General features: G+C 39.2%; 4 protein-coding genes across 5 annotated transcripts; 2 read left to right on the top strand and 2 right to left on the bottom strand.

Annotated features, from left to right (window-relative positions):
- The first annotated feature begins 1,611 nt into the window (after positions 1–1,611).
- tmem101 (transmembrane protein 101) lies at positions 1,612–6,517 on the top strand. The gene is made up of 4 exons (XM_003453409.5): positions 1,612–1,808; positions 2,378–2,558; positions 3,452–3,598; positions 4,386–6,517. The coding sequence occupies exons 1-4, from the start codon at positions 1,678–1,680 to the stop codon at positions 4,692–4,694; spliced, it is 768 nt and encodes a 255-aa protein (XP_003453457.1). The 5' UTR covers positions 1,612–1,677; the 3' UTR covers positions 4,695–6,517.
- A 321-nt stretch (positions 6,518–6,838) lies between these two features.
- On the bottom strand, positions 6,839–12,811 carry LOC102077598 (leucine-rich repeat-containing protein 17). Its single transcript, XM_025909859.1, has 3 exons — positions 12,409–12,811; positions 11,387–11,841; positions 6,839–8,524 (listed from the first exon to the last, which is right to left on the bottom strand). The coding sequence occupies exons 2-3, from the start codon at positions 11,681–11,683 to the stop codon at positions 7,754–7,756; spliced, it is 1,068 nt and encodes a 355-aa protein (XP_025765644.1). The 5' UTR covers positions 11,684–11,841; positions 12,409–12,811; the 3' UTR covers positions 6,839–7,753.
- Positions 12,812–12,971: 160 nt separating this feature from the next.
- lsm12b (LSM12 homolog b) lies at positions 12,972–21,536 on the bottom strand. Of its 2 annotated transcripts, none has more exons than XM_003453381.5 (5): positions 21,377–21,536; positions 18,692–18,825; positions 17,827–17,936; positions 15,250–15,376; positions 12,972–13,637 (listed from the first exon to the last, which is right to left on the bottom strand). In XM_003453381.5, exons 1-5 carry the CDS (start codon positions 21,501–21,503, stop codon positions 13,545–13,547), a joined length of 591 nt encoding a protein of 196 aa, XP_003453429.1. In that variant the 5' UTR covers positions 21,504–21,536; the 3' UTR covers positions 12,972–13,544. The 2 variants fall into 2 exon arrangements, with proteins under 2 accessions (XP_003453429.1, XP_019217823.1); XM_019362278.2 differs by lacking the exon at positions 21,377–21,536 and adding an exon at positions 21,054–21,096 and having other exon boundaries at positions 18,692–18,855.
- Positions 21,537–21,787: 251 nt separating this feature from the next.
- g6pc3 (glucose-6-phosphatase catalytic subunit 3) lies at positions 21,788–25,431 on the top strand. The gene is made up of 6 exons (XM_013276431.2): positions 21,788–22,107; positions 23,497–23,603; positions 23,704–23,794; positions 23,913–24,031; positions 24,558–24,699; positions 24,808–25,431. Exons 1-6 carry the CDS (start codon positions 21,890–21,892, stop codon positions 25,148–25,150), a joined length of 1,020 nt encoding a protein of 339 aa, XP_013131885.1. The 5' UTR covers positions 21,788–21,889; the 3' UTR covers positions 25,151–25,431.
- Positions 25,432–25,546: the final 115 nt, after the last annotated feature.

Here is a 25,546-nt window from a genome sequence, read left to right as displayed (position 1 = left end):
AGGGTTTCTGATCTTGCTGTTTCTGTAGAACATATTTTGGTGAGTAAAGTGTTTTTGTTCAGCTTTCTACTGGCAGTACTTTATTCATTTATTAAAACAACATATTGAACATTAACTGAAAGCCATTCATTTCATTTAAAGTGATAGCATTTAGCTGCCGTCATTCAATCTGGAAGCATTAACATTTTCACCACTTTGTTCCCATCACCTCCAACTGACATTTCATCTGAGAGACATGGAAAGCTAATTAGCCTCCACTAAACCTTCAGTGGGACTCACACTAAGCCATGATCAGAATCTGGGTTAGTCTCATTTACTCAAGATTAACCTCACTGTGGATTATCAGCAGAGTAGAAACACTCCTTTTCATTGTGAAGAGGCTTTTTTCCCACCTTGAGTTCACTTTTACTGCAAAACAGTTGCGCTAAATGTCATTTACAGGTATTTGTTATTGTCACTGGTGGCTTTGGCGATTTATTTTATTGTTTTTGAAATATTTCTTTTGTTATGAACACTTGTTAAAGAGAATGGCCGTCACTGGTGTGACCCTTTTATGGGATTGGAAGAGTTTTAACAAACTGCTAATTTATATTCCACAGTTACACATAAAATACATGAATTATAAGTAGGAAATTAAGTATAAAGTTTAAAAAAATAATTGTAATTGAATGAAACCAGAATCAAGTTTAAAGACATTTTAATTCTTGATTTTAGCTGCCTTAGTACAATACACAATCAAGAGTAAAAACAAAAAATATTCAATTCAATTTTCAGTTTATTTATGTAGCACAATTCACAACAGCAGTTACCTCCTGGCACTTTATATTGTAAGCTACTGACCCTACAGTATTAGAGCAGTCTTAGAGTATTAGAGAGCAAATGCTTTATAAGAATAATATGATACTATGAGGTCTTTAAGATGCAACAGGGCCCGATAAATTGACAATATAAATTACTGAGGCTTTTATCAGAGCCAGAGAGGTTATATAGAATATTTACTGTATTATGTATAAATAAATATTTTAGTAAGACTCGCACTAAATATTTGCTTTTATATTTTGAAAATAAAAATTTAATATGTGTAAACTATACAACTATACAATATATAGTTGATGCTTTTAAGCAACAGCGTTAATCTATTAAATACACGCTTTTTGGGGGTGTATACAAATTAAGTTTTTCAATAAAAAGAAAAGAAAATATTTACAAATATTTTTGCATAGTTATTGGTACAGGATACTAGATGACTTGACAAACTCCTGAGTATGTCTCCTAATCTTTCTTGTTTTATTGAAGAAAAATTTATTTATGCTTTACTAAATTCACTAAAAATGAATCTATATTAAAAGACGATCTTTTTTAATAGAAGAAAGAAATCCAAGCCTTTTCTACTTAGAGCAATTGAGGTCAACTGTCATTTCCTTTCTGTGATTACGAATCTTTTCCTGCAGATGGGGCTGTCGAATATCTTTTGTCCCGCCAGTACAGTGATTGGTCCACACCGGTGGCCCAACCCACCTATTTGTCACATCAGCCAATAGGAAGACAGGACAAAAATCTTTTCAAAATAATAGCTGAAAAATATGCTTTTAGTTCGACACGTGAACATATTGTTACCCGGAAGTTAATGATGTATCCGATACTGTATCGCTGGCGATTAGATGTGCAGCAGCAACGATGGCGGGTCCCAGTAGGAAGCAGATGTTGAGGTTTCTAAGCCAAGTGGGGGCGTTTATTTTGACCCGGTTTGGATTTTGGAACTGCTTCAGCATGCTGATGCTCTTTGCTGAACGAGCGGACTCGAAAAGGTAAACAAAGAAAGAACAGAGCGCTAGCTCGAGTTAGCTGACGCGCTAACAACCTGCTACTTTATGATCGAGTCAAACTTTGAGGGAAAAAAATAGTCTAAATATTAAAACATGTTATTGGAGAAGTATTAGCTGGAAATTGTCGTTATGGCTGAAAAAGTTGAGTGTAAAGGATAAAGTTACACGAAGCAACCTTTTGTCTTTTATCTTAAATGTGGGAATGTGCTTGCTAGCTAATGTGAGTTGAATTGCAGAAATTACTCCCATGCCGAAAGTTGATGGGCTGGAGAAATGGTTTAAATTAAGAAGCCGTGTTATATTTGGCCTCGTCTGTAATTTTAGATAGGGTAGGCTGTAATTTTCTTTCTTGGTCGTCGTTTCAGTGTTGACACTGGGTGTGTATTTTTCAGTCTGTGGTGGACAACCACACCCCTTTGAACCATCCTGTAATTACAGCTGCTCCACGGAAAATGTATAAATGTAAATCTATAACGTAACACAAAAGTTTATTCTGAGGCGGGGGAAAAAACGGACCCACTGACACGCTTTTAATTCCCAACAATCTACAGGAAGCCAGATATCCACATACCGTACCTGTATGTGGACATGGGCGCTGCGGTGATCTGTGCCAGCTTCATGTCATTTGGGGTGAAGAGACGGTGGTTTGCTTTGGCTGCTGCCGTACAGCTTGCCATCAGTACTTATGCATCATACGTTGGAGAGCAGGTGTATTATGGGGAATGGCTTAAGGTGAGTGACGTCCTTTGATAGAAAAGTAAGTTCTGTTCACAGAGATAAGTTAAATTGTCAAATAAACAGATTAACTTTGATTTTAGTGTTATTTAGTGAATGTGCTACCTGAGCTAACAAAAAAAAAGACAGCTTTTTGTTATATTTATATTGTTTACTAAAAGTAGAACAGCAATAATTAATAAGTTTTTCAATAAGCAATCACTAACAAACACTGAGTGTTAGTTAGAGATTGGTGAAATGGAAGAGTTTGGTTTGAAAAGTACTTTGGAAAATGAATAAATTAGTCTGTGATAGAGAATACTTGAAAAACCAAATTTTTCTTTTTTGTTATGACTGTATCATTGTCTCTTTCTGTGGAGAGACTGGAGACGGGATTCTGCTGGTTCTCCCACTTTCTGGAGAATCCTGTCTATGAATACAACCTACGAGGACCCTCTGAATAATCTTTTGGCTGCGCCCTATAGTGGTTGCCATAGCAGATCTTCTGCCTCACCATTGCCTGACAGATTTTATTTAATGTAATATCTGACACCAGTCTGAAGTGATAATATATAACATGCATGGTGTCAACATGCAGTAATATGTTCTTCGATATGTTTATCTTTGGGCTGTCTTTCTGCACTACACATGAACTCCAGTACTTTTGAGCAGATATTTGTTTATGTCTGATACTCATTGAATGTAATAAATTTCAGGAGGTTAAACTTCTACTAAATCAAACAATGGCCTGGATCAGTCTTTGGGATATTAATCAAAAGTAGATCTGTGTCACACATGGCGGTGAAATTGGATCTGGGCCACCACTACAAGTCAGAGTAGATTGCTTTATCAGAGCAACTGTGGTAGGAACTTACCCCAGATTGTGACAGTTTGAATCTTTTTCTCTGCAGGTGCGAATGTATTCCAGAGCGCTGGCCATTATTGGAGGCTTTCTGATTCTGGCCAGCGGCGCAGGGGAGGTATACAGACAGAAGCCTCGCAGCAGATCCATGCAGTCTACTGGACAAGTTTTTCTGGGAGTCTATCTCATTTGCATGGTAAGACACATTTCACTTGTATATATTTTAGAGCTAGTTGGGCTATAGGCCACTTTGGGGAGATTAGGAATCTCCAGGTCTTGCTCACAAGTAGGGGGGAGTGTAGCAGGAGATTGACACATGGAGAAGTGCAGCGTGTTCAGTGAGGGAGAGGCTGAGTGTGAAAGCAAAGCAGTTTATTTAGCAATCTACTTTCCTTTCCTTTTCTGTGTTCATGAGCTGTGGGTAGTGACAGAAGAATTAAGATTGTGGATACAAGCAGTGGAAATATGAGCTCTTTCTGAAAGGTGTCTTTACTTTGTAAGGAGCTAAATAATATGCAGGGCTCAGTAGAGCCACTACTCCTCCACATTGAAAGTAGCAAGTTGATGTCTAGAAGATGTCCTAGTCAGGTGTTTGACTAGGACATCTTCTAGGTGATGTGTCTTGGGCATGTCCTACTAGGAGGAGACCTAGGGGGAGATCTAAGACACACTGGAGAGATAATGTCTCTCAGCTTGTTAGGGAAATCTTGGTGTCCTCCCAGGAGAGCTGAAATAGGTGGCTGGGAGAGGCAAGTGTGGGAATCTTGGCTTAGACAGCTGCCACAACGACCCAGACCTAGGTTGTTAAGTGTGTTGTTAAGTTTTGTTTTCACTCAATGCCATTGTGAAATAAATAAAGTACGACAAACCAGATAATAATTTATATGAAATAATAATAATATTCCATAAATTTCTGAGTAACGTTTATTTGATCAAACCTTGTTTTTAGTTCAAATACTGCAGTACTATTTTCTCCCCACTAGGTTTACTCCCTCCAGCACAGCAAAGAGGACAGGCAGGTCTATCTGAACCACATCGTTGGGGGAGAGGTCACTCTGATGCTGCTGGAGGTGGTGTTCGGCGTCCTGGCTCTGGCCTTCCTCTCCGGCTGCTACATCCGCCTGGCTGCTCAGATCCTGGCCACCATCCTCCCTCTTATTATCTTGCTCATCGATGGTAACATTGGTTACTGGCACCACACTCGTAAGGTGGAGTTCTGGAACCAGATGAAGCTGATAGGTCATAATGTGGGCATCTTCGCCGCTGTACTGATCCTAGCCACTGATGGCTGAACAGTCACACGCTCAGACAGCTTTTACAGACCAAGGTGTGTGCACTAGAGGAAGATGATGTTGGCCTTTTCATCGTGGCCCAACTCTGTACTCAAAGCTGCCGTCACACGATGACACCTCAGGATTCAAACAGTCACTGCTGAGACGGTTGGATGTAAGCTGCATCGATTGTCCAGTTTGTAACTTTGCTTTTGCAAGGAAAAAGAAAAACACAACCTTGCTTTTCAATGTTAATAATTTATTTGGATTTATGTTTACATTTTTGTTTCTGATATGCTCTGAAGCTTGACACGGAGTGTTATTACTACAAAGCTACGGGGAACTTTTAAAAGAGGTCTTAATGATTTCAATCACTATTTATAGTGGATGGTTTAAATACGTGATTTTAAAAAAGGGAAAAATTGCTGGGTGACAAATTAAAGGAAAAAGCCATCATGAAGCAACAGCTTGATTGAAACAAATAATTGATGGTACAATTGGTGGTACAATTACATGTTAAATTGAACTTAAAAATGTGTCTTTTTTACAGCTGATTGCTTGAATTGTAAAACAAATTCAATTAAAAAATGAAATATTAATTTTTTAAAATGCAGTGGTGGAGTTGGTGTTTCATTAGGAGTTAGGATCAGACTGGTGGAATTTTGTCCAGGCAAAAGAAATTCAATTAAATTCACAATAACTGTCTTAAGATGTCTTAGGACACCTGAATAGAAGTCACAGGTTCACCTAGGGCTGCTTGGTTATGGCAAAAATTAAAATCACATTCATCCAGGCCGGTATTGAGATCAGAGGAGACGCAAATAATCCCTTTGGGGTTATGTCAGGAAGGGCATCTGGTTTAAAAAATCTGCCAAAGCTACCAGCTGTGGTGACTTCTTCATGAGGGAGCAGCCAAAAGTAGCTTTGATTGTTGGTTTTGCTTTTTTTCTTTTTTGTTTTGGAACATTGTGCATTTGTTGTTTCCTGTATGAGTGCTTCAAAACAACTGATTTGGTTTTGCGACTCTTGTTGATCAAGAGTGAGATTTCAATGAAACCTGCCACAGCCTGTAGGTATGAGTAATGAGTTTGGGGTTTTAAAGTGGGATGAAAGTGCACGGCTGTAAAGGAACAACACAAACAAAAAGTGCACTAAAGTAGTTTTATGTCCATTACCTTGTTTTGTAATTGTTAGAAGCCATGTTTGTAACAGATTTTAAATCTGGCTTAATTCCAAAGCCTGTTTGACCTAAAGAAAAGTTGAGATGCATGATCCTAGGTGGTTCTTGTCTTAGTTGTCAACAAAAAGCATCATTTTGGATCAATTCTTCCACAATCAGCAGTGCTGTGCAAAATACCACACAGCAGTGAGACCAAACAGAAAAAAGGCCAAAATTATAACTGAAAGTATAATTTGATTAATTGCCAATCTGTGCTTAGCAACATGTTGAGCCAGAACAGCTTCAGTCCAGCTGTCTCTATAATAAACAGCTTTAACCTTTAAAAGGTTATTCACTAATTTTGTGATTTGGTTTTTGCAGAGCGCCAACTTAAAACATCAGCTCTCAACATACATCTGTCTTTCTTAACCACCAACCAGGGTCATGTTAGAACTGGATCCTATCATAGCTGACTTTAGGTGAGAGCGAGGGGCGGGGTATGCCACTCACACGTGCAGCCAATTTAGAACTCCTATAAAAGTTTGACTAACTCCCACCCCTCACTGTAAGGAAAGGGTCAAAGGTTTAGGTTTTTCCTTTAATTTGTTGCACGTCTTATGTGGTATTGCTTTTGAAGTGGAATGACTATGCTGGCCTATTGGGAATAAACACTATGTTTAAAGCAGTTATTTGTTAAGGCTTATGATTGACAACCCATTAAACAATGAGAGTGCGGTTTCATAGTCAGACCTGCTGCTTCTCGTAACACCACAATGGTGAAGGTAAAAACGCGTATCTGGAAGCTTTAAAACCAACGGGAGACGTCACATTGCGAAGCCCACCTTTTACACCTTCTCTGAGGTCAGACAGGACTACCTATTCAAAGAAGTGTGCTCATCATTCTCCTTCCAAAATTTACAAACTCGATTTAATTTTTTTTTTTCCCAGTATGACGCCAAACTGAGTAACTGAGCCCACTGGCTTCACTTTTTAGACCCAGTCCATCTTTTATATGTCTACAGCTGTAATACTTTTTAACTGCTTTTCTTTGTATAAATAACACTCACAATTTATGTGAAATAACTGTTTAGTTATGTGAATATTCAAGTTATTTCAAGTCACTTAATTTTACTGAAAGTTGCAGTTTGTTTTCTTTGATGTGTCCACTTCAGCTCAACATTCAGTTAACAATGTTGCACAGGAAGAAGGGCTGAATGTAACAGATCCTTCATGTCCAAGACTTTGCAGTGTGTTTAGGAGGCATAATTACCAGGATGAGTGATTAAATATGCATAAAGCCTTTTCTGAGGTTTTATATTTAATGTGTGGCTTGTGTCAGTGTCTGAACCAACATGTAGCTCAACACCTGAATCAGTGTTTGACATCTATAATTCCTGCATGTGTTTTTATACTTAGCTAAAGAAGATGCACCTTTGAGCTTTCATTCTTTCCATTAAGTCTAAAAAATTTAAGTCATATGTTGGTTTTATGTTTTTACTAATCTCACTGAACCACTCCCAACCTGCCAGACTGGTCAGTCTGTTTTTTCTGGTTTACTATTAACTTTTGCAATCGGTTTGGCCACCATTGCTAAAATAAAGATTTCTTCATACAGTATTCATATGAAACCAGACCAACCAGATCGCTTCTCATTTCTTTAGGCAAGTATACAAGATGAAAATTATAATGTTCATGTTACCCAGAACATATGGGTAAATTTGGATTGTTTACTATGCTACTACATGAGCCATTTCCACTTTGATTTGTCTCCTTTTTCCTACAGTGCCTGACTTATAAGTATAAAAAGTTTTAAAGAGCATTGAAACAGAATGAAATGTGATCATTTGTACTTGTCTGCTGCTCAACATCCAGAATCAGGTCACATATTAGTCCTGGAGTTCCTGTTAATGAGTAAAAAGTATCACTTTTCTTGTCCCTGGGACTCTGCTTCACTTGATGCTTGTTTGTTCTTACGGTTGCGCTCCGCTTTTACCAGAGCACCAATCACAGCGAGCATCACGGTGATGGTGATGACGAGCACTGAGGCAGTCTCAGCTATACACAGCTGGCTGTCCATTGAAGCCAGGAGGCTTCCGGCTAGCTGAGCGGGAGCATGACAGATGATGTCCTTGTAGTCCTCTACGTGCAGATGTCGCACGTGGTTGATCTTGCCAAAGATGCGCTGCAGCTCACAGTCACAGATCCAGGGGTTGAGGGACATCTGAAGGTAGGTGCTGGTTGTCTGGAGCTTCAGGAAGGTCTTGAACCTGATGTGCTCTAGCTGGTTTCCCCTGAGGCCTAGCAGAGACAGCCTTCGCAAGGGAGCCAGAGATTCGGCCTCAATCTTTGAGATGTTGTTGTAGTTGAGCAGCAGGACCTCCAAGGTTTGCTGCCTGTTCAACTGGCCATCTTTAAGAACGTTCAGACTGTTTCTCTCCAAGTTGAGAAAGCTCAGTCGAGACAGGCTGCTCAACGCCTTGATGTCCAGGCCTCGGATGTGGTTGTAACTAAGGTCCAGTTTCTTCAAGTTGCCACAGTCTTCCAGTGATTTGGAGTCTAAGTGCTGCAGCAGGTTGTGGCTCAGCCGGAGCTCCTGGAGGGAGTATAGGCCCTGAGAGAAGTCCTGAGGGAGCCACCGCAGCCGGTTAAAACTCAAATCCAACTTCTCCAGAAACTGCAGGGATGACAGAGACTAAAATGGAAAAAGAAATTAGAAACAACACATTACTCAAATCAGCTGAGTTTGAATTGTGGTTGAACTTAAAATGTGGTCATTTATCAGGTGTTTTCGCAGCAACTTTTGAATATATAATGCATCTCATCTCGGGAAACCGGTTCCAGAGGGAAATTTAAGGGGTTTTTTTTTCCACCAAGCTAAAATCCCAAACAAAGCTGTGCAGACTTTCTCTTTGTCTCTGTTTAATTGAAATATTTTATTTTTGAATTGATTGGAGAAATAGCCATTTAAACTCTTCCCTTTAAATAATCTTCTAGAGTTAACCCATGTTCCTGAACTGGTGGTTTGTTTTATATTTCACGCCTCCTTGCATAAGAAAACAACCGGGTGTGGATATGAAAAGTTAGTGAGGTCATCAAACCACATCTTTACTGATATGAACTGAGGTATCAAAACTCGTCATGAAGGGAACAGGAGAGGTCGCCAAATGTTGTCTTTATGGAGAAAAAAAAAAGTTAAATATTATATAGTAGTGAAGCTGTCGATTTACTGGTCAACCTACATTCCCACCTTCACCTATGGTCATGAGCTCTGGTCGTGGATACAAGCGGCAGAAATGAGCTTCCTCCAAAGAGTAGCTGGGCTCTCCCTTAGATATAGGGTGAGGAGCTCTGTTATTTGAGAGGGCCTCTTAGCAGAGCTGCTTTTCCTCCACATCAAAAATAGCCAGATGAGGTGGTCTGACTAGGATGCCTCTTGGACACCACCTAGGTGAGGTATTCCGGGAACATCCTACTGGGAGGAGGCCCTGGGGCAGATTAGGACTTGCTGGAGAGAGTCCTAATCTTGCTGGGACTTGCTGTCTCTTGGCTAGCTTGGGAACATCTTGTTGTCCTACCAGAAGAGCTGGAGGCGGTGAGTGAGGTAAGGGAAGTCTGAGTTTCTCTGCTTAGCCTGCTGCCCCCGAAACCAGATGAGCGGCAAAAATGGATGGATGTGCTAAAGTCACCCCTCATTTCTTTATATTTTAATTCCAAGAAATCAGACTTAAAATTTTTGTAAAGTGGTGTTGAGCAGTAGTTCTCCGGGCTTTCTAGAGGACTGTCAAGGTTATCTTTGGGCATTGGCTGCTTTTTCACTCATCCTTGTCCTTTTACCATTTTTGGAAAGATGGTTGTTTGTTAAGCCACTTAACACTGACTTAGAAAAGTAACAATTTAGCAAAGAACCATTTTTTAAACAATATCTTTTGGCACTTTGTTACTTGCAGTCTGGTGACAAAAACACATTTGTTCCCCTTTCTTTAGTTGAGCCTATGAAAAATGTTAAAATTTACACAGTTTGAAAGACATGAAATTGTATTTTTCACCAACATGGTGATTTCCAAAGACCAATTAGTTCTATAAAACTTGGCATCTCTCAGCATGGTGTGCAAAATGAGGAAAATGGACAAGTGGAGGCAAAAAGAATAACTAGTACATGCTAAAAATATCTACAGTAGATGGTCTGACAGTCATCTCCTTAAAAAAAAAAAAGAAACAGTAACAAGTCCAGGATTGACCTGGCACAGGACATTAGTGATTCATCAGTTCCTTCAGCCTCATTAAAAATGATCTCAGTGGAAGACTGACCGTCAAGAAGCCATTTTTAAGAAAGGGAAATAGAGGAAAGGTTGAGGTATGCCAAAATACACAAGAGCTAGACTGAAAATCAAGGACAACAGCTCTTACTGACTGACAAATCCAAATTTTATTTTTTTTGGTTTAAATTGTCATCAATGTGTATGGAGGTGGTCAGGAGAGACTGTCTACATCCATCTGTAAAACACAATGAAGGCTCTGTCCTGGTTTGGGGGCTGCATTTCAGCCAGTGGTGGTTAGAGATGAAAAGTAAAATACCATCAGTTTTGATACTGTGCAATATAATCTAGGAAGTGTCTTAATTTTTTAGCATGACAGTGATCCCAAACACACTGCCAGTGCAAGCATAGAGAAAGTTTAGGTGGTGCAGAAGATTAAAAGCTGGTCCTACCAAATATTGACTTTCAAGTTTGTTAGAATTGTACAAACTCTGTTTTACCTTAGTTACTGCATTTCCATGTATGTGTGCACAGTTTAATAAAGTGCACTCATTTCCTATCTTCCTAGCAACATATAAAGAAATGAATTTCAGCTCATGAATTTTTCACAGTACTGCATATACTAGTGTCCCACTGAAAATCTAAGCAAGTTTCTTTTAGATAACACATTTGCCAGGTTACGTTCCGATTCTAACTTGGCTGTATGTCAATATGAGTGAACGTTTTTTTTCATGTCCCTGTGGTAGCATAGACTTGGTCAGGATGTACTCTGCCTCTCATCCCGTGACAACTCAGATAAGCTCCAGCTGCCCAGTACAACCCTGAACTAGATAAGCCATTCAGGATTGAAAGGATGGATTTTAGTTCGCAGAAATAAAATCTATAGCTTTTGTCAGTTTGGTTGAATTTGCTGGTTGTGCTGGAAACATTTCTGCATTTGTTTATCGAGCTCGGGACATCTGCATGACTGTATGCGCTGTCCACATTGTAATATCGGTTCTAAACCTCTCAAATATGCCTCTGACAAAATCCACCCACAATCTAAATTTATAATAACCCCCTAAGACCTAAACTAAGACTACAAACTGACACTAAAAACTGACTTTGAAAGAAAACTTCAATAACCAGTTTGTGTGGCTCTGGCCATTCTGCAGTTCATGTTAAAATATTAATTAGAAAACTGCAGTACTCCCTTTTCAGTGTGGTTATTTCTTTGATGTAAGAATCTAAAGACTTCTACAGCTGCACTAAAATATCAAACACAGAAAACACACAATAATCAGCTCTCATTGACGTACCTGTGGATGCAGAATATGGATGCTGTTGTTGGACATGAGGAGGATCTTGAGTGACCACAGTCCTATGAAAGACCTGGTGTGCACCTCTGTCACCTTGTTCCCACTTAGATCCAGCAGCCAGGTGCCGTGGGAGATGCTGGATGGGACCCGGGTCAACCCACGAGACCTGCAGTCCACCAGGTCTGAAGATTCATAGCACAAGCAGGTGCTGGGGCACAGTTTAAAGCCCAGCACAGCGTTCAGGAGGAGAGGGAGCAGGAACATCGCGGCCAGCATATTGCAGCCAAAGCCAGGCATCTTGCTGGGATCTGAGTGACCTCACTCCTGCTGAAAGGCATGGTTACCCTCTTGTAGTCCCTCCGAGAAATACATGTAGAAACCCAGAGAATTTGTTGCAAGGGCACGATAACACTGTCATTTCAACAAATTCTCCATGAGCAAACATCGAACCGTTCCTGATTAGAGAGGGATTAATGGCTTAAACAGATGATCACATAACCACCACATCAGGGCAGCAAACTTGGTCCATTTTGGATCCTTTCCTAAAGTAAGGATTTACATCTGCTCTTCTATATGGATATATTAAGCTCTTTTTCATCATAGAACTCCCATAATCCCATGATTTCAGCAACGTGTTACATAAGATTGTATGAGTTTTTATAATCTCTATTATGGTAAAAGGTAGCACTAGTAGTAATGTGATGGAAAAGCATCTTTAAAAGTAAATCTTCAGTACAGCATTCACCATCAGGACCATTATCTTGGCAGCACCGAGGATCAGTGAGCAAAAAACAATTCAATATTTAAAGACTGCCTCAAAAATCCAAATCCATAGTTCTTAAAATTGACCATTACGTATAATGTTATTTTAAAAATACACCTTTCTATAAAACAAAAAAAATCAACTTCACCTTTGGGAGCATTTTTCACACTTTTCTGACATTTTGGAGCTGAAATTATTTGGAGTAAATAATTCATTAAGACAACCACAAGATATCACTGAACAACAACCATCAGCCTACCTGAAATGTAGCCTTACTTCCACCCAGAAAAAGGAAAAAAGAACATTTTTTCCACATAACTGCAGCTCCATTAGTGCTACTCATTTAAAAATTCACACTGATTTACTGAGAAGTTCATCGCTGCCCACAGGATGGAGGCAAATGTCATCAACCAGCTTTAGAGTAACCCAGAGGCTTAAAACATTTAAATAATTAATTTGAAAGAGACATGGCGTCAGTTTCCTGTAATTGCACAGATTACAACGCTACCAACCGGGACAGAAAGAGAAACCCGAGTGTCACCGTATCGGATTAAAACGTTGTCCTTACTGAGGACAGCTGATGGTCAGTCTGAGTTCACGGAAACAAACCACAAACGTATCTGCGACACAAGTCCAGTGTTTTGTTTTTTTTCCCCCCTCAGAAATGCCCCCAAAACAGCCAAATGTATTCCGAGGATGTCATATAAAGTCAGGGATAAGACAAGAAAAAGACAGCACTCTGGCAATTTAAAAAAATAAAACAAAAACACAAAAAAAAGTTGCTCTCAAAAAAAGTCGTTGAAAATTACGGTATTACAGTCAGAATTTTTGTTACTTTTATTTTAGAAAATGTCCTTTAAAGTGTGGCATTTCAAGTCACATTTTGTTTAAAATACAGAAAATACAGACAGTAGAACATGGATACAGCAAAAAAAAAAAAAAAGAAAAAAGAAAAAGAAAAAAGAAAAAGAAAAGAAAAAAAAAGAAAAAAAAAAGGAAACAATGACAGAAAATAAAGCTAACAAGCCTTTCTGACTGCTCTAGTTTTCTCTTTTTTGAAATGGAACTGAAGGCAAAGGAAGGAGGGCGGAAAAAAGAAAAGGCTTCAGGGACAAGAGGGGAGGAGTGGGGGCAGAATGAGACAAGTTAGTTAAGGAAACTATGGTTGGTTTATGGTTCATGTTTAAATTATTCTTTATAAAGTCTAATTTAAGATTTAATCTTTCCTCTTTCTTTTTTTGTCTTTTTCATTTAATGGTATTTTGATCTTCGGGATCCAGGGCCCTCAGCGCTCCTCCTGGTGGTCTCCGACTGTGGAGAAGGAATGCCGACTTTGTCTGGCAGTGGGAACAAAACCACCCGTGTCGCCTTCTCCGGCCGACCCGCACCGCCAACTCAAGAAGATAAAGTGGAGTCCTTCTGTGTTTGCTGTGCTTGTGAACGTTGCATGGACTTCTGACTTTCCACGTCTCTAAAATGTTTCTCAACCTGTGAGGGTAAAGCAAAAACAATAAATAAAACATTATTAATAGATAAAAATTTCTATAGTTTGACTTGACTCAGCTATGGTTTACAGATAGAACATAGAGACACCAAATTGACAGAAACAAGACAAATCTGACCTTGTTTCAGCCTGGAAAAACCAAAGATAGGAATAACAACAAAATTGAGTCACAACTGAAGTGAAACAAAACAAGTCACCGGCTCCGAGACGCTCAACAATCATTTTCCAAATATAAAAAGTCTTATGACGAATTACTGTTACAGCCCCCCAAACACATGCTTATCTTTAAGTTCCCCTCACTGGGACCATAGCTAAAGTTAATAGCTAAAGGAATGTGGTCTTGCTCAATTCAAATCGTGTTTAGCCATGACCATCTGGTACCCATCAACACAGTGTCTGTCAAGTTTTGGAGTGTGCTGGGAATGGGTGTATAAAAATTAGAGAATGAGGCCTGAGGCCACCGAATGCAACACCAATGACTTTGGCATATTTCAGAAGCTGCCCTCAGCTCCATGGCACAAAACTACACGTGATTTCTGCACAGAGGAGGACCAAAAGCCAGAGACTGCCCACCTGCCCCCCCCTTAACTTTTGTTTACCGAAAGTTAAACTCACAAAGTCTCCATATATGAACCTGTGTAAAGTGCTATTAGTGGTTCTCTTGATTGCTCAGGGTGTCTCACAACAGTTCGCTTTCTGTGGTGCCTAACAGCTGGCAGTCAGCTTAAGCTCTCCATCGCTCACCCTGTTGCTGCCATGCAGGTGATCCAAGGTCCCCATCCCTGTCTGCACCCACCTCACTCCAGCAGTTGACCTGCAGCTTATTCACTGGTCATCCCCATTCGAGATGAGACTCTTAAGTTTGAATGACTGTGCTAAATAATCCTGATAATAGTTTGTAACAATTAAGAAGCTTTATGTGACAGACACACACCTAATGTATACACTTGAATATGGAAGTTTCACACTGCGTTTGGGGGGGGGGCGTAATTGGGGGAACATTTGCACTTTCCATTTACACCGTTTTCGGTCTGTGCCCAAAACAAGACAGCACAGATTTACAGACTTTTTTTTTTCTTGGCTGAACTTTAACAACCAGACATTTTCACTTTTCTTTTTACTTTTGTTTGAATTTTCCTAGAAAAGAGATCAAATCGTCAGCCAAGAAGACGCTAAGAGTGGAACTAACCTCATTCAATAAGAACAATTACATGCCTTCGGGGAATTAGTGATGCATGCTACCAAGAACAGAACATTCAACCCAGAGCACAGCGATCACATTTGCATACAACTTAAAAAAACTGTTGTTAAAATGCAGCATATGGGGCACTCATCACGGACAAAGGTGAAGTAACAGAGGTCGGGGGATTTGCGGATTTATTAGATTAATCCAAACTTGCAAGCATGTGGAGATGAGCACATGCTCACACACAAAAAAGAGAAAAAAAATCAAGTCTAAAAATGTCACTTTGGAATCTCTAACCCCCCCCTAATCAAGTAAAAACAAAAGCTGAAGACAAAGTCATCATGAAGTAAACAGTTACACATGTAGTGTTAGTAATATATTGTGAAAATAGAAAGTGTAATAGTACTTACTATTTTGCGTACATGACTTAAAGCGCTTCCCTCTTTGCCTTTGCAGTTCTCAACCTGGTAAGGCGGTGAGATTATGACGTCGTCCATCACAATAATGTTCTTCTCCTGCCATTTACAGTCTTTGATGCTGCAAAGAAAAGAAAACGACCTTTTAGCCACAGCTGAAAATGCTTTGTTTTCTTTCTGCGAATTTCATACTAGTGTTCATGACATCTATAGCTCTGTTTCTAAGGTAAACATTTTAAGCAGGTTAAACAAGCAACACATTTGTCATATGGAGAGTTAACGACCTGAAAGTGAAACCAGAGCCAACAATGGACAGGTTTCACGTTTCTGAGTGAACAATTCTGTGGGGCTTCTGGTCTCCCATGTTTTTGAAAACATTTTAAATCAAAAACTATGTGAGCTGCAACAAAGATGACCGTTTTATTCACAATATGACCTTTGACTAAAGAAGAAGGAAAAGGCTCAGACAGGTATCCAATTACAGTCTGATTCAGGGCTAAAACATGGCTGGATCAGATATCTGAAACTTAAGCCTGATTCCTTCAAACATGTCACAAAGTGTAAAAGGTAAATTTATCAAGAAGCACATTCATCTTCATCAATCAGCTCAAAGGGGACAAGCTATATAATTATATAATTTAATATATAATATAAAGAATATATTTCAATCTTAATTTACAGATTAGAGCTTTATTTCAACAGGTTGCAAAAAAATATGAAAGCTTTACAAATGTCAACCACTTTTAAATAAAACTATTTTTAATCTTTTAGCCACCAAGTACTTTTCTTCCATTGATATTGATCCTGAGTTACTCCTAAATCTCAGACATCAATGACTGGGTTTAGTCCTTTGCATTCCTTTTCCCAGATCTTTATCACACAACTGAAGGAAATTCTTGCTCCAGTGGGTTAAGATCAGGTTAATGTTGAAATTCAACTTCTCTGCCTTCCAACAACTTTCGCTTTGCTTTTGTAGTGCATTCTCAGTAAGTTTCAATTTGCATTGTAAAGCTCTTTCCAGTCAACTTAGCTGCATTTGACCTCAGTGTACTCTGTCCAAAGAATGCTGTTCCTAAACTGGTCTGGCTTTTTCCCCTTTTTTTCTTCCTTGTTCCAACTAACCTGACCTTGTGACTGATCAACGATCGTCATTTTGTGGCTCATCACAGAGTATTCTCTTTATGATGGACATATGATGGGGGTGTTTCTTATCAACTATAGAAGGGATCCTGTGATCATCTACCACTGTTCCAGGCTTCTTCTTTTTTGTTTTTGTTTTAAATTGCTAAGCCCAGCTAAGCATCGATCTGTCCCCATTACAATTACAAAGATCGAGATTTAACTCTGAAGCCTAAAGCAGGGCATTAAACACTGTTATGGACTCAGACAAGTGGAGACCCCACAGACAACTAGTCGTTGCTGTTACTTCATTGAACACTGCATGATGGCCAGGAGTAGTTGCTGCACTGTAATCTAGAGTCTATGATCTCTCAGACCCTGCATATTTGAGACATGAACATGTCTTTCTGGCCTGCATTGACAGCTCCTTTGACCACATGACGTAGATTCACAGAAACAGCTTCCAAGCTCTAAAGCCACGATAATCACCAGAATTTTTACCTGCTTAATTTATTAAAAAAAACGGTGATCAGACTGAAACTGAATGACTGAAACTAGCCCACTGAAGGAACAATGGGCTGTGAGGTCAGTTCCTTGATCATTAGTATTTCAGTGACTGTGTAAATATACTGTTTATAAGGTTGGGGAAACCTGCAGTCAGCTGAGACTGAAGTCACTTGGATGAGTGGTGAGACATTTCTCCCACTGAAAACGCAACATCCAGATGAAGAGAATTGTTTTTGGGAAAACCAAGTGTTATACACCAGTTATATAAATGTAACTTGAAGCAGGTTTCAGTAGCGCTAAAATTAAAGTTGTCATTGTCCATTCTGTCCAAATAAATATGGACATAACTGTATCTGAATGCTGCCCTATCCATCATAAGCTTTGCTGTGATCCAACTGTGAGGTTATTAAATCTCAAGAAAATCCCTGAAAGTTTTGGCAATGTGAAATAAACATCTATGTATTTAAAATTCAATTTAATGCTTCAAACAGTAAGTTTACTGGTTTGTTTTCACTGTTGTGTACACATCTGCAGTGTACAGATGTGTATACTGTGAATTTGCCTTTAGCCATGTTAAAAATGAAAAAGTTATATTAGTTCACATTTCAAACTTTCAAAGTCAGCTTTTTTTAAAAGAAAAAAAATGATGTCATTATTTTCTGTTTTCTAAATAAGCAGCATGTTTCTGCTGAACTGTTGGTTTTTCTTTTGAATGTTTTACTTCCCTTTTTGACATGACATTAAGTCTTTGTTGTCATAATCTCTTTGTAGGATTCAAGATGGTCAGTGAGTGTCCTTCCATTGGTCTTTGATTGAATCATAAAGAACTTTAAGTGATTTAAGCCACTGATGGCATAAAATACAAATTAGTGCTCAATGATACATACAGTAAACACTGATAGATCTGACCTGTGAATCGAATGAACAGCAACATAAAGTTCTTACGTTTTGTGAATAGTCTGGAATAGCTGTTGGCCCTCCACAGAAACCCCAGCACTGATTGCATAGGCTTGGGACAGCTTGTCCTCTTTTTCTGTCCGTGCTCGATTGGCAAGCTGTAAAGATTAAAACAGAACACACAGCAATTTTATTTATTTATTTTTTTTAGGCACATCAAATATTTGGTCTGAAACAAAAACAGCTTATTCTTTTAACCGCAAAAGCAAAAATTCAGGTTCCAATTGTGATTTTAGGTTCAGCACTCTAGCAGTGAACTTGGTTTATATAAAAGTACATTTCACTTTCCCGCATAGGATTACAGAGGCAGTGTTTATAAATCTCAGCATTTAAACACCCTCGACACGTCTCCATTTATTCACAGGGCTCAGTTTGGACTTACTTTATTTATGTGGGGGGAAAATAATAATCTATAAACACTGACTTTTATTTCTGCTGCGTTCCAATTTTCCAAATCAGGGTCTCAATCCTCAGAAGTCTATTTCTAGACCTACTGACGATGCCAGCCCCATTTCACTGCCTCTTCAAAACACAGCCGAAACGGCAAATGCATTTTGGCCAAATGAATAGAATATTTCACTGAGGGCCAAGTATTTTTGGAGCATTCAGGCAATCCTCATTGGAAAGTTAGGAGATATCCTGGCCCATTAACCAACAGCGCCTGACACCCACCACACTTGATGGTGGGTGTCAGGCGGGTAAGAAAGAAAAAGTAGAGTAAAATGAACAGCTAAAATAATAAAAGTAAAATAAAAATATAAATATAAAAAGTTTTGATGGTTAAAAGTAAAATTCACACAGTTGCACAAAAACCAATAAATGGTATAAAAATAAAATAAATCACTGGACTTACCTTGCTAACATTCAGTGATGCTAGAGGGGGTGGAGTCTCGGTGCGGTCATTTATAATGTCCACATCAGAAACATAGGCTAAGTTGATCAGGATGACGTCGTTGAGGTTTGGCTTACCACTGGAGGAAGCACATTCTTTGAAGGCACTTAGGTCAAGGCAAACAACTTTGTGACAGTGAATGACAGAACAAAAATGACTATTATCTGTCCCCTTGAAGAACTTGGGACATCAGTTTTCTGCACAGAGAAGCTCATTATTCAGAGAGCACTGGCTGACAAACACTGACAGTGAAAGGTAGTGCCAGTTACAGCATGGGACTACCGAAAGCATTGCTGCCACCTGTAGCATCTATAAATGAATGGAGATGGCTAAAATGTGTTATGAGAGGAAAAACTGCAAAAAAAAAAAAAAAAAAAAACCCCCAACATGTACTGATGGTCCACAATCATGAAGCACCCATAACGAGCTCAGCAAACCCAGTATCTACAACTTACCTTAACGGCTTTTAGCGAGTAAAATTGCTTTAATCACCACTCCACTTTAATTATTACTGTATTGATTTATTTATTACCCATCATATCAAGTTTCTCCAAGTTTATCAGTGTTTACTTGTTGCTCTTACCATTTTACCTTCTCTTGCTGATTATTGATTGTGAAGCTTTGTGAAGCTTATTGTAACCAAGTCTTGAAAAGAGCTACATTACTAAATTTTTATTATTATTATTACAGGACTGGCTCGCTCTATGACTGACCAGCAATACACACACTGTTTGGGCTTTAACACTGCCTGTTTATTATTTATTTATTTATTTAAGTCATAACACATATCCTCTCACTGTGCAGTAACTAGTAATAACAACTGTCAGGAAATTTTACTCAAACAGTGATAAACTGCTGACTTTGGAACTCAAACGTAACATACAAACTAGTCTGATTTTTGTTTTGCTCTGGATTTCCTATCACAGCAGCAGTTTTCAAAGGTCTTGTGCACCTAAGAGCAAACCAACATTTCATGGCACATCTTTACAGTAAGCTCTACTGCCACATAGTTTCCCTCCACAGATATTCCAACAAACTGTCTGCCTCTAATTCAAATCAAGTGTGGGTTTAAGTATCCCGTCTTGGAATAATGTTAAGATTAGCCAGCTTGTCTTGAAATACTGTTATTCACAGATAGTGTCTTTTGTATAGGCAGGGGATTGCCCACTCTCTGCTTCACAAAATACAGTAATCCACTGTACTGTTTTCCTCACCATCTTTTAGGATCTTAGAGGTCCGCTAATTTAGCAAATATAAATTAAACTCATTAGGTTCTAGTGCAGCTGCTTAAATAATAGATGGATCTCACCAAATCCCAAGGCACGCCATTTATGAACCTTAGATCTAACTGTTCTGTATGTGTTTTTTGGCAAACTGATCCATAAAAAAACAAATAATTAAAAAAAAAAAAAAAGAATAAACCGAATTCTTGCAATAGATACATTGGAAAAGACTGTCTGAAAGTCGATAAATACATAAGAAAAATCAGCTGATTTTACACAGGCCTTGCATTCAAACTTAGCATGCGAACATATCACCTCGATTAATCACGTTTTGGGGGTTGCTCAAAGGGTAAAGCAGAAATACATACAATACCTGTATGGCTATTGAGCACACTTACACGTTTATAACTAGTCATTACCATACATTGCAGAGCTTAAAGTAGATGTCCATGCTTTTCTACAGCTCAGATAACGTCACAAAGTGTTTTTAGTGTTAAACTAACACTCAGAAAGACCTTGACTATCAGCTCTAAGCGCTCCCCACTCTTCATTTGACTTAATCACCTCAAGGTTTGGACACAATGAGGATAACTACACGATAACCTCTCGAGTCTGTGCAATTAACTCGGTGATCAGTGAAAGGAGGACATGATACGAAGCACATTCACACACTCACTCATTCACTCACACTGATGGGTGTAGACATGTTCGCCAGCAAACTAATGTTAGTAAGTTATTTCTCCCACACAAATGACTCATGTTAAAATGAACTGTGGCACAATCACACAATATTTACAGCCCAGCTGATAAGCTTGAGAACGCCAAACCCGTTAATTGAGCTAGCCAGTAGCTGCAGTGTGGGTTGACCGAAACCTAGCATGCTAACATGCTAAAAGCACCCTGATTGTATAGCGTGGACTCGGAAACCACTTAATCTCTAACTTGTACAAATAATCGTAAGCATCTCCGGCTGATGGCACCACCAACCATGTGAGGTCAATATGTGGACACCGTCAACACGCGAGACTCTCCCAGTATCAGTTAGCTCGCTAACTAGCAGCGGTTGTGCCTGCTGAGAGCACACAGCCATGATGCCTTACGAGGATTCGTTGCCAGATAATGATCCATGTTGAGGGCTGGCAATACAATGAGTGGATTCAAAACACATGCGCTGCTAGAGCGGCTAATGGGAGGCCAAGAAACTACCAGGCAACCCCAACTAAAGGCTTACACAGACAGAAGATAGATGAGGTGCTATCTGAAACATGAACATATATAAAACGGGCAAACGTGTGTGCTTCTGCTAGCACCAATTACGCCTGCGCGGATCACTATTTGCCATATTTCGGTTACCCTACAGGCCCTTGCAGCCAGGCAGGCCAGCAACCCCTCCATCCGCAGCTCGAAACAAACAAAAGGATACTCAGAGTTAACATCTTGGACTGGTAGTCAAACGCGACCACTTCTCCTTGGAGACGTTGGCCCAAGCATGTGACGCATGCGACATGGCTCCCGACGCTAAAATACTCCCCGGGTCCAGGAGCCGCCATCTTCTCCGCCAGGAAACCGGAGCGCCTGCCTTACGTAAAGCGACGCGATGTCGTATGGAGACGAAACCTGAGCGTAACAAAAGTACGTCGATCGTTTCTTCTAATTTAATGAATTATATGTGCTGCCAAATCAAATCTAGTTTACGTAAAGTTGTATCATTGAATCACTAACTAACGTCTTCAACTGTAGAACTACTACGAATACAACTTCTCTCTTCGACGAAGGATGTCGCTTTGTTTCCCATTGAACCGCCTTCCGATGTGTCCCGCCCCCTACCGGATGTAGAGCAGTACTGTGGAATTCATTGTAACACATCAAATAAAGGGCTGTCTTTAGATTGCCATCTACATATCAAAGTGTTTGTACTGGGAGAGGGCAGAAAGGAATGGAGGAGATTTATACCCAAGGCGTCTGGATGGCTGAAAGTCTCCAGCAGAGGACGAAGACTCAGGAGAAAGTCTGGCTTACGGTCACTCATATGGGAGATCCTAAAGCAGCCTTTCTGCTCGTCTTTCCTTTCACTTATTTCATCAACAGGAGAGCTGGAGTAGCGGTGCTTTGGGCGGCAGCTATATCGGAGTGGTTAAACTTAGTGTTCAAATGGTAAGGCGTTTTAATGAACCACGATTTGAATATTCCTGTCCAACTTAGTTTTTACACTTATCATTGCGGTTGTATGTCTCATGGTAGCATGTTGCTGCATTAACTTTTTTCACATTAAAATTTTTAATTATATATTCAAGACCGCCTGCACGTGTTCGTTTTTTCCAGTTTAAACAAATAACTAGATAATTTTAGTTTAGTCTTTGCTTCCGGTACAGCAAAGTAGTACAACCTTTTATTGGCGTCCGACGTGAAACAGAAATGAACGGAACCATTTGTGACCAGTTCCGTGGAATTTTCCCCACAAACAGCCTGGAGTGTAACAAGAAAAGTGACGAAAACAAACGGAAATTAAATATTAAATATTCACCGGATTAAATTTTAGAAAAGCAATGATATGGATGGATAATAACAAAGTTATAAAATGCTTCACAAGACAACATTGAAAACAGCAAATATAACGTTTAAGGAAAAATAAAAGTGAAACAACATGAGGTATATGAATACTGAGAACGCAAAGAGAAATAAAGACAGACAATAAATAAAAGAAACAATGATTACTAAAAGAAGATGATAAAGCAAATATGAAAGACAACATCGTAACACAAAGTGGAAACAGAGAAAAAGAATGCTCGTAAAATGCCTTTTTAAGAAATTTAAAAGACGATAATGACCTAAATCTCATCAGACAGATTGTACCAGAGAAAGGGTGTCCTGACAGAAAAAGCCTTTGGTTTTCAGCCGAGATTATGGGATGGCGAGAGCAGCCTTAGCTGAGGACCCCAACATCTGAAATATACTTTGGTGCGAACCTGCATACTATTAACATTGTTGTTACAATGTTATTACAAATAAATTTGTTATTATAACAAATTTACTTATATTATACCATAAAAACTAGAAATAAAACAAGATCAAATTAAGGGAAACACGCAGAAGACAGAGGAAAACATGCATAGAAAAAAATGAAACCCGCAAATCTTCAACAATTATTTTTAAAAAAAGAAAAATACAAAAGCCATTAAAAATATACAAAGTAGAGAAACAATACAACTAAATTACTATGGACATAATATCGATTTTTAAAAACGCCATGTATTATTTTGATTTAGATATTTCTGATTACACTAATTATTATTTTCTGAGGGTGTTGATGGAGAAGTATAGCCAAATATAATACAGTAAGGAACTTTGAACTAAATAAATTCCAGTAAAGTAAAAAGAAGAATGAAGAGTAAATATGCAGAGGCTTTTGGAGAAAAAAAGTAAAATGTCTTAGATTCAATAAGTAAAACAAAAACTTATTAAACGTAGTAAAATATAGTGAAGCCATGACCTTGAATGTATTTGTGTTATTTGGGGTGTGTGTGTACATTTATTTTTAATCAGGCTGCTGTTTGGAGAGAGGCCGTTCTGGTGGATCGGTGAATCGCGTCTTTTTGTCAACAAGCAACCGAAAATTCACCAGTTTCCGTCCACCTGCGAAACAGGCCCAGGTTAGAAGTTGTCTTAGAAAAATAGACTGTGTTTGAGTCATAGGCGATGTCTTTAAATCATCAAACAGTCAGCTCTCCAAAGTTGGCATATGTTTCTCAGGCAGTCCGTCTGGACATGCGATGGTGACAGCAGCAGTCTGGTGGGTCGTTGTGTCCTCGCTGGGGTCCTTTCTGTACTCCCGTACTCACAGGTATGTCCCTATTTAAGCTAAATCCAGTGCAGTATGCTGCTTTGGCTCTAAAAATGCACAAAAACTGCTGCATAGTGGAACTACTTTTAAACAAATCTCTCCTTTTCTGAATCCGGAGTGTTCTGTTATCAGCTGCTCCCTACGTGCTCTATGTGGTGATGCTTGTTGCAGTTGGAATCTCCAGGATCTTCATCCTCGCACACTTTCCTCATCAGGTCGTTGCTGGCTCCATTACAGGTCTGAATACATATTATGCAAAAATCATATTTCTGAAAAAGGCGGGGCACTTTATAAAAAGTATATTAAAAGCCAAATGCAGTGATCTTCAAAGTGTAAAAGACATTTTTTTTATATATGATCACAGCTGCAAATCATACAGGTTTAAATTCAAAATACACTAAATATTTTCACTGACTGAGTGTAATGGATTACAGGCAAGCATGTATCAGACCTGTGTAGATATGCAGCTGTGCTGCAGAATGATGTTTGCTGAAATGATTGAGGCCTCTCCTAAAACAGGTGTCCTCTGGATCAAAGCATTGATTGCTCCAAAACATTAAGTGTTAATATTTCTAGCACAGGTGTAGATCTAGTGCACTCCATCATCACTTGTGCTGGTTTTTGAGCTGCTTGCTATCAACTATCTGTGCAATTCTACAGGATTTTTGTAGTAACCAAAAAAGAATTTCATAATTGGATTTGTCAGACCCATAGGATAGTTTTCCTATGTGTGCAGCTTAATCTGATGAAATGCTCTTGTCAGGTTTCATTCTGGGGATTGTCCTGAGCCGCAGAGTACCAGAAGGTCGCCCCCTGCTGTTCTTCTTTAGTTTAAGCTTTGGGCTTCTGTTTGGAGCTCTGATGCTCTATGCTGGATTAAAGCAGCTGGGAATTGACCTTTCTTGGTGAGTTACTCTATTACATTAATGTTTAATCAGTGAGTCTGATCAGTGTATGTTGTGATAATATGAATGGACTTCCTGCCATGACCGGTCATGTTTTTGATTCAACAGGTCTATTGCTTTGGCCAAGAAATGGTGCAGCCATGCAGAATGGATTCGTTTGGACACAGCCCCATTCTCCTCTCTCACTCGAGACTGTGGGGCCCTGTTGGGTTTGGGGCTGGCACAGTACTGGAAGCCTGGTGGATGGTCTTTACCTTGGGCTCCCAGAGCTTTGTCTCTGGCTATATCATCCATGGGTCTTTACCACGTGAATCGTCTACCGCTCCCTGTCCGACCACAGGGCCTTTTCTACAGCCTGTTCTTTGTCAAATTCGTCCTAGTGCCTCTGATCGTTATGGTACTTGTGCCTGGGCTGGTACACCTATTAACATTCAAAAAAAAGAAAGACTAGAAGAGTTTCTCCACACATGATGTGCACCTTAAACACCTCCCAAAACTGGAGTTTCTTTCAGAGTTTGTATAAACACATTTAATGTTTAATGTTCACTGCGTTTCAGAACCATTTTGATCGGTACGGGTTAAGTTTACTTTTCATGTCTTAAAATTCACTAAACAATGGCCTTTAATCCAGTCTATGACCTGTGTTTTTTCCTTTTTTGATGATTTTTAAAGTGCCGGTATTGAGACATTGTAGCGTAAAGTACGTTTCTAGTGAATCTAGTGCAATCATAAGTGTTGTAAATACTACAGTATTTTTGCTAAAAATCGACTTTATTGGGAAACGTGCAACTTTGTTTATGTGCATTTTGTGTTGTTTGAATCTTTACGAGTCAAAGATTGGTACACC

Source organism: Oreochromis niloticus, linkage group LG8, assembly GCF_001858045.2.
Source record: "Oreochromis niloticus isolate F11D_XX linkage group LG8, O_niloticus_UMD_NMBU, whole genome shotgun sequence".
Taxonomy (NCBI): domain Eukaryota; kingdom Metazoa; phylum Chordata; class Actinopteri; order Cichliformes; family Cichlidae; genus Oreochromis; species Oreochromis niloticus.
This window is presented reverse-complemented; position numbering and strand designations above follow the sequence as displayed.

Coding starts and splice junctions, on each gene's coding strand:
- tmem101 (XM_003453409.5), top strand. CDS start 1,678: ATGGCGGGTCCCAGTAGGAAGCAGATGTTGAGGTTTCTAAGCCAAGTG. Junction 1,809..2,377: donor GAACGAGCGGACTCGAAAAG/GTAAACAAAGAA, acceptor AACAATCTACAG/GAAGCCAGATATCCACATAC. Junction 2,559..3,451: donor ATTATGGGGAATGGCTTAAG/GTGAGTGACGTC, acceptor TTTTCTCTGCAG/GTGCGAATGTATTCCAGAGC.
- LOC102077598 (XM_025909859.1), bottom strand. CDS start 11,683: ATGCCTGGCTTTGGCTGCAATATGCTGGCCGCGATGTTCCTGCTCCCT. Junction 8,525..11,386: donor TCCATATTCTGCATCCACAG/GTACGTCAATGA, acceptor TTTCCATTTTAG/TCTCTGTCATCCCTGCAGTT.
- lsm12b (XM_003453381.5), bottom strand. CDS start 21,503: ATGGCGGCTCCTGGACCCGGGGAGTATTTTAGCGTCGGGAGCCATGTC. Junction 17,937..18,691: donor CATCACTGAATGTTAGCAAG/GTAAGTCCAGTG, acceptor TAATCTTTACAG/CTTGCCAATCGAGCACGGAC. Junction 15,377..17,826: donor TTCCAGACTATTCACAAAAC/GTAAGAACTTTA, acceptor TTTTCTTTGCAG/CATCAAAGACTGTAAATGGC.
- g6pc3 (XM_013276431.2), top strand. CDS start 21,890: ATGGAGGAGATTTATACCCAAGGCGTCTGGATGGCTGAAAGTCTCCAG. Junction 23,795..23,912: donor CTGTACTCCCGTACTCACAG/GTATGTCCCTAT, acceptor CTGAATCCGGAG/TGTTCTGTTATCAGCTGCTC. Junction 24,700..24,807: donor CTGGGAATTGACCTTTCTTG/GTGAGTTACTCT, acceptor TTGATTCAACAG/GTCTATTGCTTTGGCCAAGA.